At 63.0% G+C, this 24,067-nt stretch overlaps 1 protein-coding gene and 1 long non-coding RNA gene across 5 annotated transcripts; one reads left to right on the plus strand and one right to left on the minus strand.

Moving 5' to 3' along the window:
• The first annotated feature begins 179 nt into the window (after nt 1-179).
• LOC132518749 (uncharacterized) lies at nt 180-1,806 on the plus strand. Of its 3 annotated transcripts, none has more exons than XR_009539944.1 (3): nt 180-406; nt 636-931; nt 1,363-1,806. It is a non-coding gene; the product is annotated as an uncharacterized LOC132518749 (long non-coding RNA). The 3 variants fall into 3 exon arrangements; XR_009539946.1 differs by having other exon boundaries at nt 1,454-1,806; XR_009539945.1 differs by having other exon boundaries at nt 180-322.
• A 634-nt stretch (nt 1,807-2,440) lies between these two features.
• On the minus strand, nt 2,441-23,491 carry REXO1 (RNA exonuclease 1 homolog). Of its 2 annotated transcripts, XM_060145690.1 has the most exons (16): nt 23,243-23,491; nt 11,808-13,543; nt 10,739-10,843; nt 9,123-9,333; nt 7,159-7,322; nt 6,878-7,009; nt 6,690-6,813; nt 6,039-6,152; nt 5,793-5,930; nt 5,563-5,676; nt 4,897-4,970; nt 4,563-4,673; nt 4,031-4,146; nt 3,727-3,865; nt 3,420-3,540; nt 2,441-3,341 (listed from the first exon to the last, which is right to left on the minus strand). In XM_060145690.1, the coding sequence occupies exons 1-16, from the start codon at nt 23,397-23,399 to the stop codon at nt 3,253-3,255; spliced, it is 3,645 nt and encodes a 1,214-aa protein (XP_060001673.1). In that variant the 5' UTR covers nt 23,400-23,491; the 3' UTR covers nt 2,441-3,252. The 2 variants fall into 2 exon arrangements, with proteins under 2 accessions (XP_060001673.1, XP_060001674.1); XM_060145691.1 differs by lacking the exons at nt 2,441-3,341; nt 3,420-3,540; nt 3,727-3,865; ... (1 more) ...; nt 4,563-4,673; nt 4,897-4,970 and adding an exon at nt 4,978-5,456.
• Between the last annotated feature and the right edge of the window lie 576 nt (nt 23,492-24,067).

Here is a 24,067-nt window from a genome sequence, read left to right on the forward strand (position 1 = left end):
GGCCAAGACAGACGGCGGGGCGGGACAGAGGCGGGGCTGAGCTAGGCCTTGCCTAACAGGGCCAAAAGGGGCGGGGCCTAAGGCGGGACCGAGCGTGACCTCGAGGAGCTGGGGCGGGATGGAGTCTTAATCTGGGCCTGGGAATTAAGGGGCCAGTCGCTGGCGGGGGTGGGCTGGACCCGGCTGCAGCTGGGCGGGGCCGGGTGTGTGTGCGGGGGAGAGGCTAGGGGCGGAGAAAGGACGGAGAGGTAATCGCAGGTATGCGGAGCGTGAGTCTGAGCTGTGTGCGCGTTCCAGTTCAGCGAGCATGTCGTACGCGCAGGTACAGTGTTGGACTTCAGGCTGCGAGAGGCTGTTAGAACCAGAGATCATCCCGCCAGGAAGAAGCCCACAGGGTTCTAGCCCGGTGTGTGTCTACCCAGCACGCGGCCGGGACTCCGGGGGCCTTCCTGGAGGTGGTGACAGGGGTGGGAGACAGCGATGAGGCTGGGGCAGCGTCCAGGCCGGAGATGGGGGACTTGAGCCAGGGCGTGGAGGGTGTGTGGGAGGCGCTACTGAAGGTAGGGTCCTCCTAGGAGGGTCAAACTTGGGGGTTCAGGGGAGGTGATTAAGCTCTGTTTTTCATATTCTTTTAGGAACCCTCTGAAGCGCAGAAAGTAGGAAGGTAGTGGACACCTCCACCACCCTTTCTCCCCAGCCTCGGGGTTGCTCTCTCCCTCTGGCCCAGCCGCCACCCAACAGACCGAGGGTGCCTGTCTGACTGTGCGCTGCCTGGGGCACGGGCATCCCCTCTGAGCTAATGTTGGGTGAAGGAATGAATGATGGGGATGGTGACAGCACCCAGGAGCTGACCGTCCCCATCAGAGCAGCAGCCTCCCACTCCCATTTCTTGGGAAGACCTGCACACCCAGCGGCCTCTGGGGGATGCCAGGTAAACCTCTCCTTTCCTTCATTCACTGGAGAAACGTTCATCCAGCCCTACCCAGCGGTTACAGAGAAAGACACTGCGGGGAGTGTCTTGGACAAACTGCTCTAACAGCCTTTAGGAGACACCTCACCCGGTGGGCGCCTGTGAGGAGGGGGTCGGGATCGGTTCTCCCCCCTGGGAGGGTGACAGAGGGAGAGGAGTTTCCCAAGCAGCGAGTTTGCAAAGGCTCTTTGGCCTCCAAGAGGCAGCAGTTTTCGCAAGCTGAAAGCTTGCACCCCACCCCCAACACCCCCCACACCTGGGAGCTCCTCCCCCAACTGCCCAAGGCCTCCCTGGGGCACTCATGCTCTGGGGAGGGGGACAGACCACACAGAAACGGGGCTTCTGGGATGCTGCCTGCATCCTTTCTTTAGAAGAACACTCCTTGTTCACAGAGGGTGGGGGAAAGTCAACTGGTCACAAGAACAGCCCCGGAGGGACACGATGGTGGCAGAGGCCTGACTTCACCAAGAACCCTCCCCTCAGGGCCCCTGTGGACAGAGAATGTTGCTCACCATCAAGCCTTCTGCCACTGCAGCGCCACCCCCTTCCCCACAGTGGTGCGCCGTGAGGGGATTCAGGATGGAGAAGAACCAGATACTGGCCCTGGATAGCTGAAGTGCATATCCAAGGAACGATTTCAGTGAGCCCAGACAGCATCTAGCATCTTCCCATACACAGAAAAGCACTGCAATCATTAACTAGAGATGTCAGCTTTTTGTGATTAGCAGGAACCTTTTGATGTTTGACTCTATGGGGTTTTTTTCAGCAAAAACTCCGAGGAACAGTTCCTCAGAGCTATATGAGAGGCAATGTCTTGGGCTACAGTCCTCAGTAAGTTCCTGGAATAAAACATAACTCACAGCTTTCAGGTCTTGTATTTTTCAGTCGACGCCCCCTGGGAACTCTGCAGCCCTGGCTGCTGTGTCCTCAGATGGGAGCCTGCCCTCTTGGCCTTTAGCAAAAGCCAGAGGAACTTCTGCGGAAGTGGAGTGGCAAGGGGGCCTCCTCCAGGCAGCCCTCCTTCCAGCACCTTCGTGCTCCTGCACAGGGACCTGGGGCCCCCCAGCATCTCCCCGACCCATGAGGCTCTTTGGGCTTCACTTTTTGCTTTACCCCAGTGGCTGCCCTTCCCTTCCCAAGTTAGCTGCTCAGACAGGGAACATGCAGCGGTGGCCGGGGTCTCCCCACTCCCAGCCCCGTACACAGGCCCCACCTCATGAGTGGGCAAGGCAACTCCAGTCCCAGGGCCTGGCCGCTGGCCCCACTGTCACGGAACCCCGAGGGGCTGGAAGCATGAGGCCCTGGTCTGCTCTGGACACTGGTCCTGGGGTAAACCCGAGCACTGGGCTGTTTTTTGTGAGGGACAGCAAGGTCCCATTCCTGATTCCCCCCATTACGGGTGACGGTGACCTCCACTGTGTGTGTAAAGCCACACCTGGCACCAAGAACACCTCCAGACGCCATGAGCTCTAAAATCCATACAAACGTTTATTCTGCCCCTGCCTGGGGGTGGGGGAGAGGGGATGCAGGAACTGGGGCACTGCGGGCCTTTACAGACAGCCCCCCGAGGAGGGCGGGGCTCTGGCGGGAAGACAAGTGTCCAGAGGCTGATGGGCCCTGGGGCGTCCAGAAGGCAAGGCCCTGGGGGCTGATGGAGGGGCTGGCTTGGTTCCCAGAACTCCCAGGTCCTGGCGGCTGCTGGGGTGCCGGTGCTCCACTCCCAGCCCTACCCCCGTCCCCCGGGAGGGAAGGCAGCACCAGGGCCTTGCTCCTCCAGGTGGGGGAAGACAACTGTGCAAGTTATCAGGTTTAAATTACAAATAATAAAAATAACAATACAAAATAAAAAGACAACTCCTGTCACAAACAAACCCTCGACAAGCCTGCCCAGCCGCCCCCCCCCCCCCCCCCCCGCCCACGAGAAGGAGCAGGGGCAGGTGGTCTCGCTGCCTGGGGCACGAGCAGGGCCCGCTGGAGATGCCGGGCGGGAGGGCCCTGGCCTCGCCCGTCGAGTCAGCAGCAGTCTCCAGAGGACAGAGGTCTGGGGCAGAGAGGCAGGGACGGGCGACGGGGTGCGGCGGGGGCTCGGGGCTCCGGGGTCAGTCTCGGCGTTGGGCTCTCGTGGCCTCCGCCTTGTCCCGTTCTCTCGGTTTTCTGTGTCTTGGCGACGTGGACAGGGTTAGATCTCAAGATTTATTGCACTGTTTTGGAAGAGGCCTGGGGTAGAGAACGGGCCGGGGCGGCAGGAGAGGCGGGCAGGTGGGCGGGCGGGCAGGCGGCAGTCACCGCTTGGTCTTGGCGTCTTCGCGGATCTTCCAGATCACCAGGTGCATGCAGGCGCTGGCGTCCTCACTGGAGCTGTGCCCGTCCACTGCAGGGCAGACAAATGCATCAGGGCAGGGAGCTCACAGCCCCCACGGCCCCCGCGGCCCCACGGCCCGGCACTCACCATTGTCCTGGATGATCTGTCTGAGGTAGTCGGCCATGAGATTCCGCAGGGAGCGCTTGTAGGGGAGGCCCAGGCGATGCGGGAATAACACGGACGTGTCCACCACGGTGCTATGGATGATCTGCGGGTGGGCGGGTGGGCGGTCACGGACCACAGGAGGGCTGGGGTGGCAAAGGGGGGAGGGGGACGCCGAGTGCCTGTTCCCCGACCCTACAGCTTCCGCCCTGGGCTGAGGGCAGCGGGCCCCAGACGGCCCCACCCACCCTCTGAGGACCCTCAGAGAGCCGAAGACGAGGCAGGCGGGTACCTTCAAGGCCAGCAGGTCGCTCTCCAGGCTGTGGCCGATGAGGATGGTGTCTGAACTGAACATGCTCAGCAAGACGGCCTGGACGTCCCGCAGCGAGATGCTTGTGTCCGTGAGGTCAGCCTCAGTCACCCCTGAAAACCTGGGGCGGGAGGATGGAGGCCTTAGGGAGCTGGGGAGGGCACGGGGACCCCAACCCGGGGCTGGGCTGCGGGCAGGAAGGCTGGGCCGTGGTGGGGAATGGGGGTCCTGCCAGGGCTCCCAGCTCCTTGGTCAAGGGGTCGGGGGTCAGGGTGGGGGGGCACACCTAGTGTTATAGTCGACGATCTCATTGTCCGGCCTGACGAAGGTGTCGTACACAACCTGGAGCTCTGTGTCCACCACCGTGACGCGCGTCAGCTCCAGGCCATACGTGGTGTAAGACTGCGGGGCCAGAGGACAGGCCTCAGGTGGAGCACCCGGTGGCCCTCCCCGGCCCTGCACACCAGCACTCCCACCTAGGCCACCCTGTCCCTGAACCCTGCGGGCGGAGGCTCAGCTCCCACTCTCAGATACGGAAACCAGGCCAGAGGCCTTCCGGGGCTTCTCTGCGGGTTGGAGGGGGCGTGAGCCCAGGCACCCTCCCAAAGCCAGAGCTGTGCTCACGAGGCCCACACAGCCTCCGAGAGCCAAGGTGGACCTTGTGTGCCAGGCCCTCGGGCGCAGGCAAGGCTGTGACGGGTGCTCAGCGGGCAGGTGGGCCCGGCTGCCGTTCACGCTCTTATCCCGGCACCTGCGCTGGCCCGAGGCTCTGGGTAGAGAGATTGGGTCGGCCCCGCTGGGCAGCCGGGCCGCCTCACCATTTCACAGTCGAGGGCGTAGACTCCTGGGTGTGCATCTCCTGAAAGTTCTTTCTCAAAGGTCTTCACAAACCCTTCGAGGTTTTCCTTCCGGCCGTCCTGCACGTGTTGCTGAGGGTGGGAGGGAAGGAAGGTCAGGGCGGCAGGCTCGGAAGGGCAAGGCCGGGCTCAGGGGGCTGTGCTGTGCTGGTGGCTTTCAGACTGTCCACCTCTTCCCAAAGCCCCCAGACCAGGCAGGTAGATCAAGGATGGGAAAAGGGCAGCTCAGAGGTCAGGGCTCTGGCCAGAATCGGGGAGGGGCTTCCCAGGACGAGGAAGGGCCCAGGACACCTACCTTGGCGACCTGACAGCCGGCGGAGCCGATGGCGGCCGAGCAGCATGTGTACTGAGTCTCCCAGCCCCCTGCCACTGCAAGGGAGACGCGGTCAGCAGACCTCCTTGATGCCCTGGGCCCAAGCCTCCCGCAGGGAACTACAAATGCCAGCTGGTTTGCCTGCGCGGGGCAGGGGCTTCCCAGTGCCCTTCCCTGGAAAGGCGCCAGGCCCGACCAGGCAGTGAGGGGCCAGGACAGCTCGCAGACCCACCGCCCTGCCCAGGCTTAGCGCAAGCCCTTCGCATTTGGTAGTGAGGACACGCCTGGCGCGGCCCCCAGGGAGGCCTGCCCACCCAGAGACGTGTCTGCGGGCGGCCAGCCGGCAGCTCCACCCCGTGTGTTCCTAGGAGAGGGAATTTGGCCACACCGGCGACAAAATGAAACAAGCAGCCGCAGGACAGGACGAACGCTTTGTTCCCACTGGGGCAGAACCGCCCACGTCGTTCCATGGGGACAGTCGTGGAAAGGATGCGTGGGGGCCTCATGGGGTGGGAGGCCTTCCTTTTATCTACCCGGGAACACTGTCACAGGAAGACCTTTGTGTTACTTTTCCCATAAAGAACAACCAACGGAAAAAAGTTACAAATGGTCAGAGCTGGCGCCAGCCCGGCCCAGCGGGGGTCTCACCTCGGTTCCGGCGGAGCCGCCCCCAGTGGTAGTAACACTCCTCGTCGCGCACGCAGCGGCCGGAGGAGGACACGAGGTACTCGGCGCCGCAGCGGCAGCAGACCCTGCAGGCGGCTGCGAGTGGGGACGGGGCAGGAGGAAGGGCGATGCGTCAGGCCAGCCTGGGCCTGGCGTTCCCTGTCCCCAGATGGCCCCTCCGCCCCAAGGGCGGTGGCGCAGGAGGTACTCACAGTCCTTGGGCTTCTTCTCCTCGGCCGTGAAGATGACGGCGCCCCCTGGCTTCTCGGGGTGCGGGAAGGGGTAGCCGTTCTCCTTGAGCTGGGCCTCGGTGAGCAGGTACTCCTTGAGGCGGCTGTACAGGGTGGCCCCTGGGGACAGGGGAGAGGGGGTCAGCCCCCAGCCGGGCTGGGGCTGGACCCAGTGGCCGGGGAGGGTGGGAGAGCCTCCAGGGGCCGCACCTGGAGAGCCAAGCTCACCTTTCAGATCCTCCACGCGGGGGCTGCTGGGACGGCTGAGCGAAAAGCTGGTCTTGGCAGCCAACTTGCCCCCCAGCACCACTTCATGGGACACCACCCTCCGGCCGCTGGGTTCTGGAAGGGGAGGGGAGGGTAAACGAGGTTCATATCTCAGCCCTCACAAGTGCTCCTCCACCCTCCTCCAGAAGGGGACGGCCTGACCTCCTGTGATGTGCACTCTTTGGGGAGCAGCAGGCTGCCCGGCAGCCCCTCCACCGCCCCTGGACCCCCCGGGGGTCTTCACCCCTTGGAGAAGGAAGGGAAAGGACTCTACACAGGCTCTGATGGCCACCTCGGGCGCTGTGCGCAGCTGCCTGCCAGGGAAGCGGGCCGAACCGGAGAGCAGGCGGAGCAGACAGGCGCTAATGCATCCTTCGAGAGGGCTCAGGAAATGCCCCCCTGCTTTGCGCTTTGAAGAGGCCCCCATTAGTGGCGGCCCTCGGCTCGCTGAGGAGGGCGGTTAACAGCGAGAGGAGGCTGTTCTGAGGGCATGGGCCCAGCGCCATCCTGACAGGAGCCTGGCAACCGGGTGGCTGGCGCGCAGAGCCTTTGTCTGACAACCTGCCGGTGGCCCGGGGAGGGCTGGGCCCCGGTCCTCCGGAGGCGACTTACTGTTGAGACCAGGCCCGGTGCCAGGGCCCAGGCCGCGCAGCTTCTTGAGGGTGTTCACGGCCACGTTCAGGTAGATGTTCTTGCTGGGGCTCCGGTCGTAGGCCACCTTCTCCTCGTTGAGCGCCTGCAGGAGGACACTCGGCTCAGCCCAGCCCAGCCCCGCCTCCCACCAGCCCCGCCCCACGCACCTTCTCTATGGCTTCCTGGTTAGAAGAGCAAAACTTGAGGCACTCTTCAATGAACAGGTTGAGATAGCGCTGGCGGATGACAGTGGGAACTTTGCCCCCGAACTCTTTTGGGATAACGGGCTTCTTTAAACTCTAGGGGAACAGAGACCAGCAGAGCGTGGCACGCTCCCGTCTGCACCCCGCTCAGGGTCTGCAAACTGAAACTGCTCGAAGGAGTAAGGCTACGGGTTAAATGGAAACAACAGGGGAGCAGGGAGAGGTAAGCTAAGCAGAGGGCTCACCTGTAAGGATGGACTGTGCGCCACACGCTTGGGGGCCACGGTGGCGGTAGTCTTGGACGCCATGCCCGACAACGTACGCGTCTTCAGGGGCTGGCTGCCCGGCTCGGGGCCATTGGGGGGCTGGCTGCTGCCGGCCGAGAGGGTCCTCTTGGCACCTGTAGGGGCTGGAGGGGGACGGGGGACGTGAGTACGGGAGGAGAGCACGCCCATCACTGAGCTGCAGAGCACCAGGCAGCTGCGGCCGCTCAGTGCCAGCAGGACGTGCGTCTTGGGGCACAGGCAGAAGGGCCGGGGTCTGGCCTGTGGGCTGTGGAACGCCATCAGGCTCTATCAGCTTTCGGGCAAGTCCATCGAGAGGGGACGCGACGAAAACGGGGCTTCGGAGGCCAGCTCAGGCAAGGTCGCCACTGGGGTGGCCCTGCAAGTGGCGGGGGGGTGTGGGGAGCCTCTGCCACATGCTGCGGCCCCGACCCCGAGGCACTCAAGTGTGAGGGACGAAAGGCCCTGGCTCCTGGGCAGAGGGCCTGCTCACTGTGACCGGCCAGCCTGCCCCCAGCGACCTCTGTTCTGTCTCTCTCTTTGATGAGGTCACAAACCAGACAGTCTCCTGTGACCACCAGCAGGGCTGTTTCCAAGGGCTCGGAGGGTGGGTGGGGTGGCGGGAGGGCTCAGCCCCGAGGAAGGACAGGAGCAGCAAGGAGACCGAGGCACAGATACAGAGCGGCGGGGCCCACACCAGGCCCAGCCTCTCGGGCCACAGAGGAGGCCAGCTGCCGACCGGCCTCGGCTCTAAGAATGCACACTTTTCAGTGACGGAGGAAGGAACGCTTTTACGGTCATCTGGAGCATGAGGCATCGGATGACAGGTGAGTCCCCCTGGGGCTCAGGAGAGCCGCCACCCCACCACAGCGCGTGCAGTGACAACGGTGGCAGAACTGTCCCAAGCCATCGGTGATGACCAGACAACCTGAGAGCAGGTGCAGGCTTTTGAGAGTGTGCGTCTCAGGTCCACAACTCAGGTCGATCTCTGTTCACATCCCCAGGGCCAAACAACTGCTAAAACCCATGCCGGAGATAGAGCCCCTGGCTGACAAGCCGCCTGGCTGTAAGCGCTCCCTCCAGCATCCTGGGGCAGGGGGAAGGATGGGGATCTGGCCAGCTTCTCCTGAAGGAGGCTCTAGCACCCAGGGAAACCAAGGAGGCCTGCGGAAGCCTGTATCCGCAGGACCAGCGTGTGGAGCCGTCTCCTCGGGGCTGGCTCCTCAAAGGGGTCTTGGAACTAGCAGGAAGGACATCCCAGGCAGCTGTTCAGACAGTAAGGGTCCCCCTGGTCCAAGGGGGCAAACGACTGCATCTGAACGAGCCTCCAGGTGGCTGCAGAGCCCCGGCTCCTGTCCCACGTCCTCAGCCCCAGACACACCACTGAGCACCTCACGCATCGGACTGCTGAAGGGCAACCCAGCTTTCAGACAAGCCCAAGTGGGGGAAAGTGGCCCTCAGGGTGGGAGGGGGAGGAAAACCAGCCCCCAACTCCCACCCCAGATCAGCTGGCTTGACTCAAGGGTGAAGGCCTCCAGGACCACCCCCCCATTAACACCTTACAAGGTGCAAGCCACACCTGGGTGGGAGCCCCCCACAGAGCAGGCAGCAGGGGCAGAGCGGAGTCACAGGCAGACCTCTGGGGCTGGTGGACAGACAGGGAAGAGAGGAAGACACCCCTCAGACTCCCTACGGCCCGCCCCACTGCTAAAACCAAAGCCCACAGAGGCCCAGAGCTGCCGGGCGCCACAACAGGCCTGCCTCAGCCTCCCACACAGCTGGGAGACTTTTATCCCCGTTTGACATATAATCACCGAGACGCAGCCAGGCCCTGCTCAAGGCCACCAGTACTGGCATAAAAGGAGCCCGGCCTTGGGGTCCTCCTGCTGGACAAGCACTCCCGAGACCACAACCCTGGGACCCACCTGCAGCCAGGAGGGGGTTGGGGACGTGGGCAATCCTCCTCTTCTCTCCGGGGGCTGAGATGTGCATGGAGGACTGCTTCTCGGCCAGTGGCTGGGCAGCCTGGAGCCGGCTGGCTGACTCCCTCTGTGCCTGCTGGGCCCGGCGGTAGCACACCTCCTGGGCAGTCGGGGGACGGGTAGGAGGCGCTGGGCCTCTGCTTGTGGGCTCCGCCTGGGTGACAAATTTCAAGTCCAGACTGCACATCAGAGGTACCCAGAGCAGGCCTCGAGGAGTGTCAGGAGAGAGGTAGTACTGTGGGGCGGGTGGCAGGTGCTCCAGGGCTGGGATGGAGCAGGCCACCTCAGAAGCCTCCTCCTGAATGTGCAGGGGCCCCGGAGGGAACCAGCTCTCCTCCTCCTGAGTGTGCAGGGGCCCCGGAGGGAACCAGCTCTCCTCCTCCTGAGTGTGCAGGCATCCCGGAGGGAACCAGCTCTCCTCCTCCTGAGTGTGCAGGGGTCCCGGAGGGAACCAGCTCTCCTCCTGCTGAGTGTGCAGGGGCCCCGGAGGGAACCAGCTCTCCTCCTGAGTGTGCAGGGGGCCCGGAGGGAACCAGCTCTCCTCCTGCTGAGTGTGCAGGGGCCCCGGAGGGAACCAGCTCTCCTCCTCCTGAGTGTGCAGGGGTCCCGGAGGGAACCAGCTCTCCTCCTCCTGAGTGTGCAGGGGCCCCGGAGGGAACCAGCTCTCCTCCTCCTGAGTGTGCAGGGGTCCCGGAGGGAACCAGCTCTCCTCCTCCTGAGTGTGCAGGGGTCCCGGAGGGAACCAGCTCTCCTCCTCCTGAGTATGCAGGCATCCCGGAGGGAACCAGCTCTCCTCCTCCTGAGTGTGCAGGGGTCCCGGAGGGAACCAGCTGGTCTTCTGAGTTTGCTGATACCCTGGAAGGAACCAACTAGCTTCCCCCCAAGTCTGCAGATACCCGGGAGGGAACCAGCTTGGTGCTTCGGCTCTCAAATTCACCATGATGCTTCACTCTCCCAGGTCCCTTCCCAGCCCTGCTGTCCTGGCTTCTAAGTGCCCAGACTGTGCTCTCAGCCCTTATATAGACACAGAGTGGGTGGGAACCCCCAGCACCTAGATTAGATCCTGCTTGATCCAATCTTCTCTGAACTGTACTTCCAAAATCCCCATCCGGGTGGGGCAGGGGTCTGGTGATTGGATCACCTGCAGTTCTTCAGCCAGGAGCCCTGTCTTCTGCTCCAGCCTTCCCTGTGCTAACTAACTGAGCAGCCCCATAGTGACTGACAATTGATCCTGTCTCTGGACCACAAGGGAGGAAACCTAGGCTCAGAGAGGTCACGCCACTTGCCCAAGATCACACAGCGTACCTCTGAACTGGGACTGGGATGGGGCAGTGCGACCCTGCTGGAGGGCTGCCCCTCATCTCGCTGTCCCTGCTCTGTGCCCCACTCTGCGCACTAAGCGCAACTTGATGACTGGACGTGGGTCCCTGGCATTTTTCTGCAGGACACAGGCAGTGCTGGATCCACGGCTGCCAGAGGCACCCATGGGCAAGGGAGAGCGAGGCCCATCTCCCCCCTGCCAGCCTCTACCCAGGACCCAGAAGCGGGCCCTCCCTTACCTCCTTGCCTTGCTTGGAGAGGTGAGAGATCCTCCTTTTCTGCCCAGGAAACAGAGTGGTCAGCCCCGAGTGCCCCTGTTCCTCGGTCTTCTCCTCCTTGGGGGGCTGAGACACACATCCGGCCCTCAGCGAGGCCCCCCCCCCACACACCGATGCTGCGGCTCTTCTCACCCTGGCCCGCAGCACGCGGAGGATCTGACTCCCAGGCCCGAGTAGTGGGTGGAAGACAGTACCGTGCTGAGGGAGGGCTGCCACGTCTAGAGATGCGATTTGGGGCATCTGCCCCACCTCCCAGGTGAGCAAACAGACTTGGCGCCCCGGAGCCAAGGCCCCCAGTTGCTGCCTGAACCCCGGGCCCCCCTCCCAGGCCCTGCGGATGGTGAGTTCTGCAGACTTGGCCCAGCCCACGCTCACGCCTGCCTCTTGCTCCCCTCCCACCCAGCCAGCACAGGGACAAGCTCAGAATCGTGGGAATGAAGGGGAAGAAATCAGAAAAGCAAAGGGTCAAGAACAGGGTGGGGCACTAATGGAGGCAGTAAGGGGCAGGGCCAGGGTCCCACCCTGGGATCCCTCAGAAGCCGCAGGTTCTCTGCAGGGACTGACTGGCTCAGCCTGCTTTGTTTAGAGCAAGCTCCCTCTGGTGGCGAGGTGGGGACACTGCAGCAGGAGACCAGAAAGGTGGAGGCTGGCTGAGTTTGGGGGGGTCAGGGATGGGTTGCAGGGGGGGGAAGCCGGGGAAGGAGGGAGGAGGGGAGAGGCAAGAGAGGCAGGGGAGAAGCAACGCTTCAGTGGGGAGAGAGGGCTGAGGAAGGCGGGATGGTGGTGCCTGATACCCCTTGGCCGGGATGCTCTCAGAAGGCTGCCGTGGGAACCCCGCTGGGTGGGCCATAAGCCAGCGTCCTCTTTCTGGACGGGGTGCAGGGGGGCAGCAGGCAGCCAGCGAGGGGTCCTGAATTCTGAACGAGTTGAGAGGCCGACGCTGAGCGAGCCATTTCCACCAGGCGCTGGGACTCCAGTCACGGGGGAAGCCAGGAAGGAGCCCGGCTGCCCGAGCCCAGCCCGCCCTCACCTGCCGGGCCAGGCGGCCCTTGTCCTCCGTCTTGACAGCGGTGGACTCGTTGAAAATGCGCAGGCACTCCTCCATGGGGTCGGAGTCAAAGTCGACCTCCTTCTCCAGGGCCGAGTAGTCCACATCGGAGCCCGCCCCCGAGGAGGAGGAGGAGGAGGAGGAGGGGCGGGGAGGGGAGGACCGGCTGGCCGAGGGGGGTGGGGAGGCCTTGAGGCGTTTGGGCGGCCCCTGCGCGCCACAGGGGCCCAGGCTGGAGTCCGAGTCGGAATCGGAGCTGGAGCTGAGGCTGGGGAGGGCGGGCGGCCGCGGGGTGGGCGCCTCGGGCCCCGGGTCCTCGTCCTCGCTCTCATCCCCGAAGAGCTCGGCGTGGCTCAGGGCCCGCCTCGGCAGCTTGGGGGCACCCCGGGGGGCACCCTCATCCAGCGAGCGGGCCTTCCGCTGTGCCAGCTTCCCTGACGGGGTCTTCCTGCCCGTCCTGTCTGGCAGCTGGTGGGCAGCCCCTTGTGCGGGGCTGGGCCGTGGTCCCGGCCCCTCGGGCCGGCCTTTCCCTGAGCTGGCCACCGGAGTGGCTGAAGATGGCTTCTTCTTGGTCCCTTGGGGCCGCTCCGCCCTGTGCCGGGGGCTGCCGGCCCGCGGGCCCCTCCTGTCCACACAGGGCTTCTCGGCTGGCCTCCCATGCTCTCCATCCTGACCCCTGCCTGTCTTCCCGACGCCATCCTTGCGGCCGGCGGCCGGCGGCCCCCCGCTTTTCTTCTTCTTGGGTCTCCCCTCCTTGGGGCTGCTGCGCTCCTGCGAGGCCCTGCCCGGGGAACTGGGCTTGGCAGGAGGCAGCCCGCCTGGGCCCTTGGCAGGCTGACCGAGGTCCCCCACGTCGTACTGCACGGCCATCTCCTTGGTCTCCCGAAGGCTGCCCTCCTCAGGCTCTGGGCCCTCCCTAGAGCCCGGCTTCCCCAGGGCCTTGCTCTCAGGGCCCACTCGGGCTCTCGGGGGGCTGGCGGTGGCGAGCCTGTCACCCGGAGCAGCAGCGGTATCATCGTCAGAGTCTGAGAACCTGGCGTCGCAGCCGCCGAAGGGGTCACAGGGCTTCTTGGGTGCAGGTGTGTAGGGCTCACTGCCGCGGGAGCCCCGGGGCCGCTTGGGGGCCCTGTCGTCCTTGGTGCTGGCCCTGCTGAGCAGGCGGGCGGAGAAGTTGGACAGGGGGTCGTATTCCAGGTCTGTAGATGGCTTGGAGTTGTCCACCACGTACTTGCCGCTGGAGATGGGGCGGCCATACCGCCGGGGCTGGCCCACGGCCTTGGGGACGTACTCCAGGGTGCCACCAGCCCCTCCACCATGGCCCTGACCCCGGTCCAGAGAGGCCAGCGAGTACTTGGTGCCAGGCTCGGTGGGGCTGGTCAGAGGCGTGGGCTGGTAGCTGGCATCGGGGCTTAACAGGCCACGGCCGCCGGGGTTGTATTCGAAGGATAGAGAGAAGGTGTCCCCATCCAGGCCGGCAGTGGGGCCGTGGGGCGCCAGGGCGGGGGCCTCGGCCGAGCCATGCTCCCGGGCCGTCTCCAGGAGCTCCCGGTAGCGCCTCTGCTCCAGCTCCACCTCAGAGCGCACGGCCTCGATGGCCTGGTTGACCAGCTCCAGCTCCAGGATGTCTGAGCGGGGCTCGGCACCTCTGCCCAGGGCGCCATTCTCCCTCTGGGCAGGGGGCTTGGGCAGCTCGGGGTTGTACGGGTCATAACCGAGCCCTGAAACGGAGAGGGAGAAAACAGCAATGAGCAGGTGGCTATAGCAGCAGGCCAGACGAGCCAGTGACCGGTCACTGCCTCGTCCCGGGCCTCGACCCCAGGTGCCAGCAAGGAAGAGCAGAGTACCAGCCTCCAGAACCTACCGGGGGCCAGACCTCCGGTCGACCCCCACCAAGGCTCCAGCAGCAAGTCAGGGTTTCCAGAGGGCCCCTCCCTGCAGGTCCTGCCCCGAAGAGGCTGCCAGGTGGGGTGAGGGCACAAAGCCCAGGCCCCAGAGGAGGCCACAAGATCCCGGGGACTTCACTGCCTGGGACAGGGGATGGTGAGGCCTGGGGAGCTGGGCGAGAGGGTGGCTTCCCCCCAGGGCCCAGCCCACACTGAAGACACACCACGCTGCTCCCTGCAGCCGGGGAGGCCGGACACCCAGCCAGGGCAGAAAGCGCAGAGCGCACAGACGCCTGACTGGGGGGCGACAGGGGTGCGAGAGGGAGCGGGAGGCGGGGCCGACACAGCCCACCCACAGCAGCGGGTGGACAGGCGGATGCACACGGCCCTGCCTGGTGATAGCGCCTTTAGGGCTCTGTCCCCCACACGCACTCTCGCCCACAGAGAACTCCACCGGCTGTGTGTGTACCAGTGAGGACACAGAAAGCCCCGAAGCGTCCACTGGGAAGGGGCAGCGGGTGGGGTGGACGAAGGACAGCACAGCACATCTCACGGGGGAAGCGAGGCACGACGATGTCCAGGGAACAGCGCCACGGCGTGAAAGACGTTCCGGCAATGGGCAATGTTGGGGAAGCACGAAGTGGGGTGGACGGCAAGGCGGGCACAGGACACACTTAGGTTTGTATCAAGCTGAACAGGGGTGGCGGAGCGGCTGGCGGGCTACCTGGCTCCAGGGTGTATTCCACGAGACCAGTCCAACCCCAATACCACCCACATTGACACGAAGCTCACGGGAGACTCAGGACAGAGGTGCGGAAATTCTCAGTAAGATGTAAGCAAATAAAGCCCAACGTTCTGAGAAAGGATAACGTGTTCAAATATTCCAGAACGTAGAGACGGTTCATTGTTAAAGCGTCTGCCAGACATAATCTGTAAAACCTCTGGCAGAAAAGTGGATCGATTTGGTGCTTTCTGGTTAGCAAAGTAACAGCCAATTCTCCCAGAACCTCCAGATGGGATAAGCCATGCCCACACCTGGACTGTAGGCCAGGGAGACCCACTTTGGACCTCTGAGCTCCAGAACCACCAGAGGAAAAACCCTGTGTTGTTTTAAGGCACTGGTGAGTGGGGTCTTGCTGCAGAAGCCCCGGGAAACGCACGCATCACTGATGAAGCACCAGAGAACCCGGCACTGCCGGGGCCAGTGGCTGGGCCTGGGCCGCCTGGGGGCCCAAGGTGGGGCGGGGCCCACTGCAGGCCTGTTGTCTGGCTTGTACTTTGGAACCTATTTCTCAAACAATGCTTAGAAAGGAGAAAGGACACGCGCGTACATCTGTGCTTCAGAACACCGAGGACACACCCAGGCTGCGGGTTATAGATGGGGAGGTAAAACCAAGCTGCAGAGGCCGCAGAGGGCAGCGGGACTGGGGTGCCGGGGAGCAGTCACTTCAGGCCCCCACCTCCCAGCTGAGGATGCCAGGGTGAAGGGCGGAGTGGGGGACAGGTCAGGACACACAGCCACTGGGCCCTCTGCCCCCCCACAAGGTTCAAGGTGAAGGCACCACAGAGAGGAAAGGCTAGAAACCCCAACAGCGAGATCCAGGGCCCTCTTCCCAGCCCACCCTAACCCTCAACGGGTCCGAAGGCACTAAAGCAGACCCACCCCTAGCCCACCACCCGCCCGGATGAACAGAAGAGCCAGCGCCCCCGCATGCCGTCCCCTCAGAGTGGAGGGCCCAGGACACAAGCCAGGGGGCACTTACAGGGCATCTCAAGTGAGGGGTGGGTCGGGTCTTGCCGGTCTCAGGGGGCCTCCAGCCCAACCCACCTCACTCCCAACCTCCCTCCTGAGGCCAAGATGGCTCCCACACCAGCCGGCTCCCCGAGGTGGGGGACAGGAGCAAGGGCCCAGCTGGTGGGAATGCCCTCCCCCAGGAGAGGTGGGCAGGGCAGGGTGAGGATCAAATGGATGGGGGTCCTTCCCCACCTCTGACCTGCTCTGGAACAGGTCACAAAGGGCCACAGACAACATGCAAATCACCCAGGAGTGCCTCTAGCCCTTCCCAAGTAAGGGCAGAGTTCAAACCCCTGCACTTTGCATTTTGAAAGGGATCCACCCACAAACAAGTCTGTGCTTTGGAAGCAAGGAGAGGAAGGAGGTACCCTGGGACCCAGCCCCCAGCCCCTTAGATCTGAGCTTCCAGGAGCTCTGTCAGCGTGGGGTGTTTTCAGTCCCAGGGGAGGCTGCCTCCTCACACCCCATCAGGCTACACCAAAAAGCAAAAGAAACAGCCCGAGGTGGGTGTGAGCCGGTCTAGGCTAACACCCTCCCCTCCAGGGCCTCAGTGTCCCCAAGGTACCATAAGGCCAAATCACCAGCCCGAGGAGCTCCAGACAGGTCTAGCCGCATCAAGGACACAGCTGCCAGGGGCTCGGCAGCAGCCCCCTGTAGCTCAGAAGCTAGTGCATGGGGCCCAGAGCTTGGTCCCTGGAGGTGCAGCCCCAAGCCCCTGCCAAGGCTACTGGAGGCTCGTGGGGGGAGGCGGGCAAATGGAGAAGATATCTGTGATGTTACCTAGCGCCCCCGCCGTACCCTGCCTCAGGGACCGGTAGGAACTGGAGAAGCTCCCCAAGAAAATGTTTTACAAGCGACTCGACAGGTGACCCTCGAGAGGTCAGGAATGGCCGTGGGAGCACCTCAGAAGCACCTCCCCATTACTGGGGAGTTAACCTGGCTGGGAGCCAATGGGAGCTCCTTCAGGGCTTGCACCAGGGAAGCATGCCTTTGGTAAACAAGATTAATTGGGCTGTTTTTCGGAAAGGGGGCGAACCTCGGGATGACTGGAAAAGCACCTTGAAGGCCTGGCTGCTGGGGTTACACTCTCAGAAGTTCCTGCCCCCGGCCCAGGGCAAGGAAGGGGTTGGCTACTGCCACTAGAGGGACACCCACAAGGCCAAGGGCCTGCCCAGGTGGGCCACCGCTTGAAGGACGCCCCTTGGGAAGGCTCCCGGCCAGCTCATGGGGCCGAGCCTTCTTCAGCCGTCCCTGTGCCCAGTTCTGTGTGCACCAGCTCCCACTCCCGGCTCTGGTGCTGCTGGACACTCTCCCAGTGACCCAGTCCCGACCGGCTCTGATCACCAGCTCTGAGCAGCATCCGGCACAGCGGGGCCCAGGCCAGCTGCCCCACCTCCACGCCGGGAAAAGCAAACACTCGGGGCCACAGCGCTCAGGGAACGGATCACGCAGAGCCCACGGCGGGTCGAAGGACAACACGGGGTGGTGGCCACCTCCAACCCCTCCAAGCCTTCCCCCTGCTCCTCTCTGCTCCCACCACGCCCTTCCATTCCAGAAAACACTCCGCACCCTTCCATAACTGCGCAGACGCCCGGCCCACAAGCTCTAGCTGCACGTAAAATTAACAAGCGAAAATGAGCAGACACATGAGCATGAAGACCCCACTGGGAGGCACGTGACCCCCACCCAGCCGGCTCCGAGGCCTTCCCCTTTAATCTCTATGTTCGCCCTGCTCCCGTCAGCCCCCCTCACAGAGGAAAGAGGAGGCTGGGTCTAGGGCAGCGGGTGAGGGATCTGCCTAACCCCAAACCCTGGCTCCCCGCCCCCAGACCAGAAGACCCAGCGCCGCGCGATACTTTCTGGGCCCCGAAAGACTCCCCATCACCCCACCCCTCCTCCCCACTGCACCTCCAAAGACAAGAAGCACACAGTGGTCCCACCCCTACCCCCCGCCCACCTGTGCTCTGATTAGACATCAGTGGGGACTCCTCCAACCCAGGGGACGGTCACAACACAAGGGGGTGGGCAGGGGAGCCAGGAGAAGACAGACACCATCCCGCCACACGAGAGGTAAGCAGGACACAAGGATGAGTCGAAGAAGAGCAACTAGACCAGCCCTGCCCCAGGAAGCTACCCAAGTGGCAGAGGCCTCAAAGGCAGAAAGAATGGAGGACATTCCACTTCCAGCCACTAGGCAAACTTCAATTCATCCTTCAAAGCCCAGCTCGGTAACTGGTTGCTTGGGGATACTCGCCTGACTCCCTGCAACCTCAGGTGCCAACGGCTCGCTCTCCCGGACTCTGGGCCGTTATCTGTGCTGCTGGACATCCCTCCTTCCCTTGCAGAGTCCCCATAGCCTGGTCCCCAGATAAGTACTGAATTCAGACAGACCCAGAAGAGCCCTTGGAAGGCCCCAGAGCCAGCTCCTGATTTTACGGACGACACAGAAGCCGTGCCATGCCCGCGTGCATGCCCAGGCTGAGGCCACAGCTTGTGAGATGGCCAAGTCCCAGCCCCCAGAGCACCCAGGTCCATCAGCCACCCGTCCTGCTCCCCCCAGCAACTACAGCAGCAGGCAGGAGGGCAGTTCCCCCAGCAACATTCCTGGGCTTTCGACACTGCCTGCCACCCGCGCAGCCCTCGGGGGCAGGGTGCTCCACATGGCCCTTTACAGAAAGCCTCAGTGCTCAGAGGAAGCCACGGACCCAGCGCCCTAAAACCGCTGGCACATGTGCCTGCTTCTTCAAAGGGCAGACTGGCTACCGCAGGAGCCCGAGGACCTGCCACCACCAAGGAGGACAGGGGACCAGGAGACAACCCTGCGGGGCTCCGGCCGGATCTGCCCTGACCACCTCCCAGCTCCCGTGATCCTCCTTCCGCACTTTTCCTCTTTAGCGTTCCAGGTTTTGCTTTGAGTCAGATCAGACCAGCGGAAGTCTACCTTCCGCACTTGGACAGCTTAAATAATAATAAACCAAATTCCTATGCCCCCAGCACTCGCTGGAAATGATCCTGTGTGGGGGATTCTGAGGGCAGAATGGGAGTGGAGGAGGATGGCAAAGCAGGAGCATTGCGCACCGCAGCTGAGACGAGAGAGGCGCACTGTGTGTAGAGGGTCTGCGTCGCGACCCCGTTTTGCAGAAGTAACTGACGCCAGGCTCTTCGCACAACGGAAGGTGGAGCCAAAAGGTCTTCATCTGAGGCCCTACTCCACCTGCAGGGCTGAAAGCCAGCCGTGGCGCCTGTACCTCTTCTCTGGAGGATGCTCTGGGGGTGGGGGGTACACTCGGGCACCCACGTGGTCCTCTGAGCTCTCCCAGCAGGGTGCTGTCCCTGTCCACCCCAACCTGGGCGCCTGGGCCGCCCTGCCTCACCTCCAGAGCCGGAGGAGCTGGGGCGGTGACGATTCTCGGGGTTCTTGGCTCCCTGCAGGCGTGGCCAGCCCTCCTGTCCTATTCTCAAATACGAAAGGGGCCAGGTGCTGGGACACTGATCAGGCTGCTCCATGTCACCTGGCACCACTGACGTTTGGGGCTGGAAAAGTCTGTGTGTGTAGGGGAAGGGGGCCATCCTGGGCACCCGCGGGCACTGAGCGGCATCCCTGGCCCTCGCCCCCTTGTTGCCAGGAGCACCCCCAAGTCATGACAACCGCAGATGTCCCTGTATCGCCCTGTGTCCCCCAGGGGATCAGGACTGTCCACGGTGAGAGACACTGCTTTACTGACACGAAGCAAAGAATCCTAAAATACCAAAAACAGCTTTAAGGGCAGATGTACCCTTATTCAAGTGTCCCAAGCCTGGATCTGGGCAAGAAGGCAGGTTTTTAAAGTTCCCCAAGTGCTTGAAAAGGGGCCGCAGGCCTGGGGACGGCCTCTCACCTCACTGGAGTCTCTGGAGCCTCCACAAAAGAATGCAACTTCACCAGTGAGGCAGGGTCACGAGTACAGAAAAGAGACACAGAGCCTTTTGTTTCTGAGGCTGGGAGGACGCACAACAAGCCGGCAGATGCAGGACTTGCGACAACATACGAAACATCTTTCCTTTGACTTTGCGGCATTCTCCAGTGGTTTTAAAATGAACGTTCTCCAAGTCCAGAAAAAAAAGTGCTCTGAATGGAGAGACAACGTGTCCAGGCTGCCGCTGGCTGGGACACTGCCCCCGAAGACAAGGGCTGCATCTGGGTGGGGCTGAACCACAAATACAACCTAGATTCTTCTCATCCTGGTGTAAGAGACGAACTCTGCTCTGAAAATCCAACAGTACCTCTCCTCTACTCTCTCTTTACAAAAAAGTCAAGAACAATAGAACAAGAGAACCACCCACGGGATGGCAGTGAAGGCCCCTCCTCTGGGAGGCCACAGCTTCTGTCCTCTGAGCCTGGTGGCCCGGGCTCCCTGGGGCTGGAGCTGCACCTGGGCACACAGTTCCCTGGGAGGGGCAGGGAGGAGACTTTAAATAAAAAAAAGTGGCCTCAGCAAGAAGCAGCCTATGACCAGGGGGTCTCACCCAGGGTGATCCCGCCCCCCCAGGGGACACTGGGCCACGTCTGGGGACATCTGACATCTGTGCACGTTGTGACTGGGGGGGCTGCTGGCATCGAGGGGCTGTGACCAGGGAGGCTGCTCCACACCTCAAAGTGCCCAGGACTGGCCCAGAGGATAACCCCCCCATGTCCCCAGTTTCTGCTATTCTTCATAGCTCCCCCCGACCCCCCGATGAAGTGAGAGGCCGTGGCTGGCCTGACCAAAGACCACACCTGACAACCAGCTAGGAAAATCCCTCCCAGGTCCTCAAGTACCCTGGCTGGGCCTCCAGACAAAGGCGATTCTGCTCTCTGCTGAGGTTTTCTCAGTATCAGTTCTCTCCCAGGAAGGGGAGGGAGGGAAGTGCACACGGCAGTTCACTCTGGAAGAGAAAGTGTCAAACCGAGGAAAGCACTGTCATCAGGGCAGTGGGAAAGCTGCTGGCACCCAGCCCACGGGGGAGGCAGCTAAGGGGCAGCGTGGCCAGCGGCCCGGGGCAGTGATACTGCAGGGGCTGCTGCCCCCTCCTGTTCCAAGTCAGCTCGCGGAGAAAATCAAACAAAACCCACCCTCTGCTGGAAGCACTCGTTTCTCTGGCTGCACCCTCCCTTCCCTGCCTGACTCCTGGCTGCGACCTTCCCTGGAGAAGCAGGGCTTGCTCTCAGGATTCCAGACCACAAGGGGCCGCTGCCGAGGCCTAAATCTGAGACCCCGGGGAGCGGGTTGCCCAGGGAGCTGCCACTGCCACCCAGCTGGGGCCACCCCCGCCTTCCAGCCTCCTTCCGGCCCATCCTTGGAAGGTTTCAGTGCTCAGGCCCTGCTATACCGTCTTTCCCAGCTCTCACTGTTACCTCCCAGCCTCAGGGCACAGCACTGAGCCCACATGTAATGGGTACCCAGGTGCCCAGGTCCCACATGTGTCAGGCAGCAGGAATCGGCCGTCGGTGGTGAGGGGCAAGGGCCTGACAGTCCAGATCAACCCCGTGTCCCCCACTTACCAGCCATGTGTACACAGGTGCGTGGCTTCCCCTCTCTGGGCCTGTCTCCTTGTCCCTAAAATGGGGACAATCGTCCCTACCACTGGTTAAAGAGCACGACTGAGGGTGCATGGCGGTAACTGGGCATCCCCCAGCTGAGTGCCAAGGTGGGGACCCTGGAGCACAGGAGGGCAGATTTGAGGGCCGGGAAGAACGGGATGCCCACCCAGCCCTCAGGAGGCCATCAACCCAAGGCCAGAGGTGCTGGGCTACACAGGGACCCCCACATCCTGCCTGCAGGTGGCCATCACCCAGCACCTCAGCATCCTTGCGCAGCCCACCCTTGCCAAAGCACCTGTGCTTGGGCCGTGCCTATCTGGTCAAAAGTGGACCCCCAAAGCCTGGATTTTTGCAGTCTCTCCAAGCCCGATGGGAAGTGGGTTTGTCAAAATCTGGAGCAACGGGAGCTGAAGGGGTGGGGGAGGTCTAGGCACACACTCCCCCTGGCCCACGAGCACGCCACAGAGAAGGAAAGAGAGTGTCAGAGAGGCCCCGCAGCGAGAAAGAGGCCAGGCTTGGATCTGCCCCTGCCTCTCTGCAGGGCAAGGTAGCCCTCGACCAGAAGGTAACCAGAGCACGCCCCCCAGGCCCCGCCCTCTGTGATGGAAAGAGGGCTGCTTATTCTCACCTGCAAAAGGAAAATGCAGACACACTGGGGTGAGGGGTAGGCAGCTGCACTTTTTCCTGCGGGAAAGTGAAGCAGACAGGGCTACATCAACCGAATGGATTCTCAAAAACGATCCTTTGGGAAAATGGCCATTTGTGGTGTAGGAAGCAATCAAGAGACTGACTTGGCACGAGAGAAATGCACGGGAGGAGAAGTCAGCGCCCCAGAGCGCAGACGGCTGGAAGGCCACCTGTGGGCCTGCAGAAGAGTCAGTCCCGGGGTCTCAGGGAGCCGGCCCGCCCGGTCTGTCCTGACAGTGAGGAACCCAGACACCAGGGGCTCTTTACAGAACGCCACACGCCACGCCAATAACTCAACAGATGGAGTGAGAAACTGCCCTGTGACAGGGTGATCACCGAGAGGCCTCCCACTCACCCCCTTCCCCTCTCCCAGACCTGAAGCTCAGGCACCTGCGTGCACGTCTGTCTTCCCTCCTCGAGGGAAGGTTCCTGAGACGCAGGCTGGAGCCCAGCGCAGGTGTGGAGCCCGACCTTGTAGCAAACACTGGGCTACAGGGGCCAGCGGTCTGAGCAAATTTACAGTGGAAATTTGAAAAAAATTCTACCTTTTTTTTTTTCTGGCAAACTGGGAAAACAGCCCTATGGTTTCATGCTAGCAATGACGCCCCTCTCTTCAAGTAAGAAGACTCTGAGACAAGGACCAGTGCCTTATGGGGGAAATCTGGGCCCTGATGGAAAGGGGGAGCCAGTCCCGGAGGACAGGGGCCACAGCGGGAGCCTGAATTCCCCTCGGAAAGAATGACACCACACTCGATCCTCCCGGCGGGCCTTTCCTTGTGATGTCCCTCTTTTTGCCCCCGTTCTTCACGTCTCGGCTCAAGGCCCACACTTCCTACGAGAAGCACTGCCTGCCCCCTGACAGCTCTCACCGAACTCTGCCATGACATTGATAATCACCACGCTGATGGGATGCGCAGTCTCTGAGCGTTCTCTCGGAAGGCGGTCCCCGACTCCAAAACACACACAACACACAGTCAACCGGGTTTGACTCACTCCCTAACCCTGGCATGACACACCAGGCTCGACACACAGTCGGCGGCCGCTAAACAAGACCCTCTCGACTCCGCTGTAGTAAACAGGAGCGGCCACGAGCAGAGGCGCGGCGCGAGAGGAAGCGCGGAAATAAACAACGGCTGCAACCAACACCCCGGGCCGGGGAGGCGGCGGGAACGGTTCCCCGGGCAGGAGTCCCGGGCCTGCAGACCAGTGTCGGCCGCGCTCATTTCCCGATCCCCGCGCGCTCCACCCTCGCGACACCTCTAGGAGAGCAGGTCCTCCCATTGTTTACGTTTTACACTCATGGAAACGGTGGCTTACAGAGGTCCCGCGACTGGCACTGGGCCCCGGGGTGGGTGGTCCCGGCTTGGGGGGACGAAGCCCGCGACCATGCAGGGAGAGGGCTGAGCGGGGAACAGGAAACCATGGAAACGCGGGCGCTGGGGTCCAGGCCCGCGCCAGGGAACGGAGCCCGGGGCGGGCGCGTAGACATTACCTGCTGCGGGGGGCGCCGCTCCGCCTTCGCCAGGTGCGCCCGGACCCCGGGCCCCGCGGTGCCGGAAGTGGCAGTAGGGCCGCCGGCAGGGTCCCCCAGGCGCCCCGGCCCAATAGGGGCAGTCGATGGTCCGGAAGAAGCCGGTGGAGCGTAGCATGGTCCGTCCCGCGGCGGGGCCCCGGCCCGGAGCCGCCCGGGCCCCCGGGCCCCCTCACTGGCGCCGCGGTCGCCGCCGCCCGCAGCTCACGGACCCCGCCGCCGCCGCCATCTTGCTCCGAGGTCCCCGGAGGCCCCCGGGACGACGCCGCAAGGGACCCCGGGAGCGGCTGCCCGAAGTGCGCCTGATCAGAAACGCCTGCTCCCGCGGGACCGAGGTGGGTCACGGACCCCTGGCCTGGGACAGGCGGCTACGGAGGGAGTGATGGGGGGGCGCAGGCTGCCCTGCCTGCGGCTTCCGGGTGTCTTGCCGCCGCCGCCGCCCGGGCCTCTGCGGCGGCAGAAGCACCATCTTCAGCCCAGGCCCCTGCGGCACCTGGGCTGTCCAAGGCGCGCCTGATTAAAAAAAAACGCCCCACACGGCTCGGCTGCGGCTCATTTGCATTCAATTTGCGTTCTATTAGCTTGTCCCCCTAAAGCGCCCTCTGCGGGTCGATTCGAGTCCTGCGGGCGCATCTCACCTGCACCTGGGAACCCTCACCTGAGTTACCCAGTTCAGGCTCTGAAACTCAACTCCTCCCTGGTTGACTGGCAATAAGCGCTTCATTTCTCCCACCTGGACTCTTGTCAGCAGTCTAATCCCCAGGTCTACCAGAGGAGACCTGTTCC

Source organism: Lagenorhynchus albirostris, chromosome 3 (assembly GCF_949774975.1).
Source record: "Lagenorhynchus albirostris chromosome 3, mLagAlb1.1, whole genome shotgun sequence".
NCBI classification, from domain to species: Eukaryota; Metazoa; Chordata; class Mammalia; order Artiodactyla; family Delphinidae; genus Lagenorhynchus; species Lagenorhynchus albirostris.

Coding starts and splice junctions, on each gene's coding strand:
- REXO1 (XM_060145690.1), bottom strand. CDS start 23,399: ATGCTACGCTCCACCGGCTTCTTCCGGACCATCGACTGCCCCTATTGG. Junction 7,010..7,158: donor CGCACAGTCCATCCTTACAG/GTGAGCCCTCTG, acceptor CTGTTCCCCTAG/AGTTTAAAGAAGCCCGTTAT. Junction 3,541..3,726: donor GCGACCTGCTGGCCTTGAAG/GTACCCGCCTGC, acceptor GCCCACCCGCAG/ATCATCCATAGCACCGTGGT.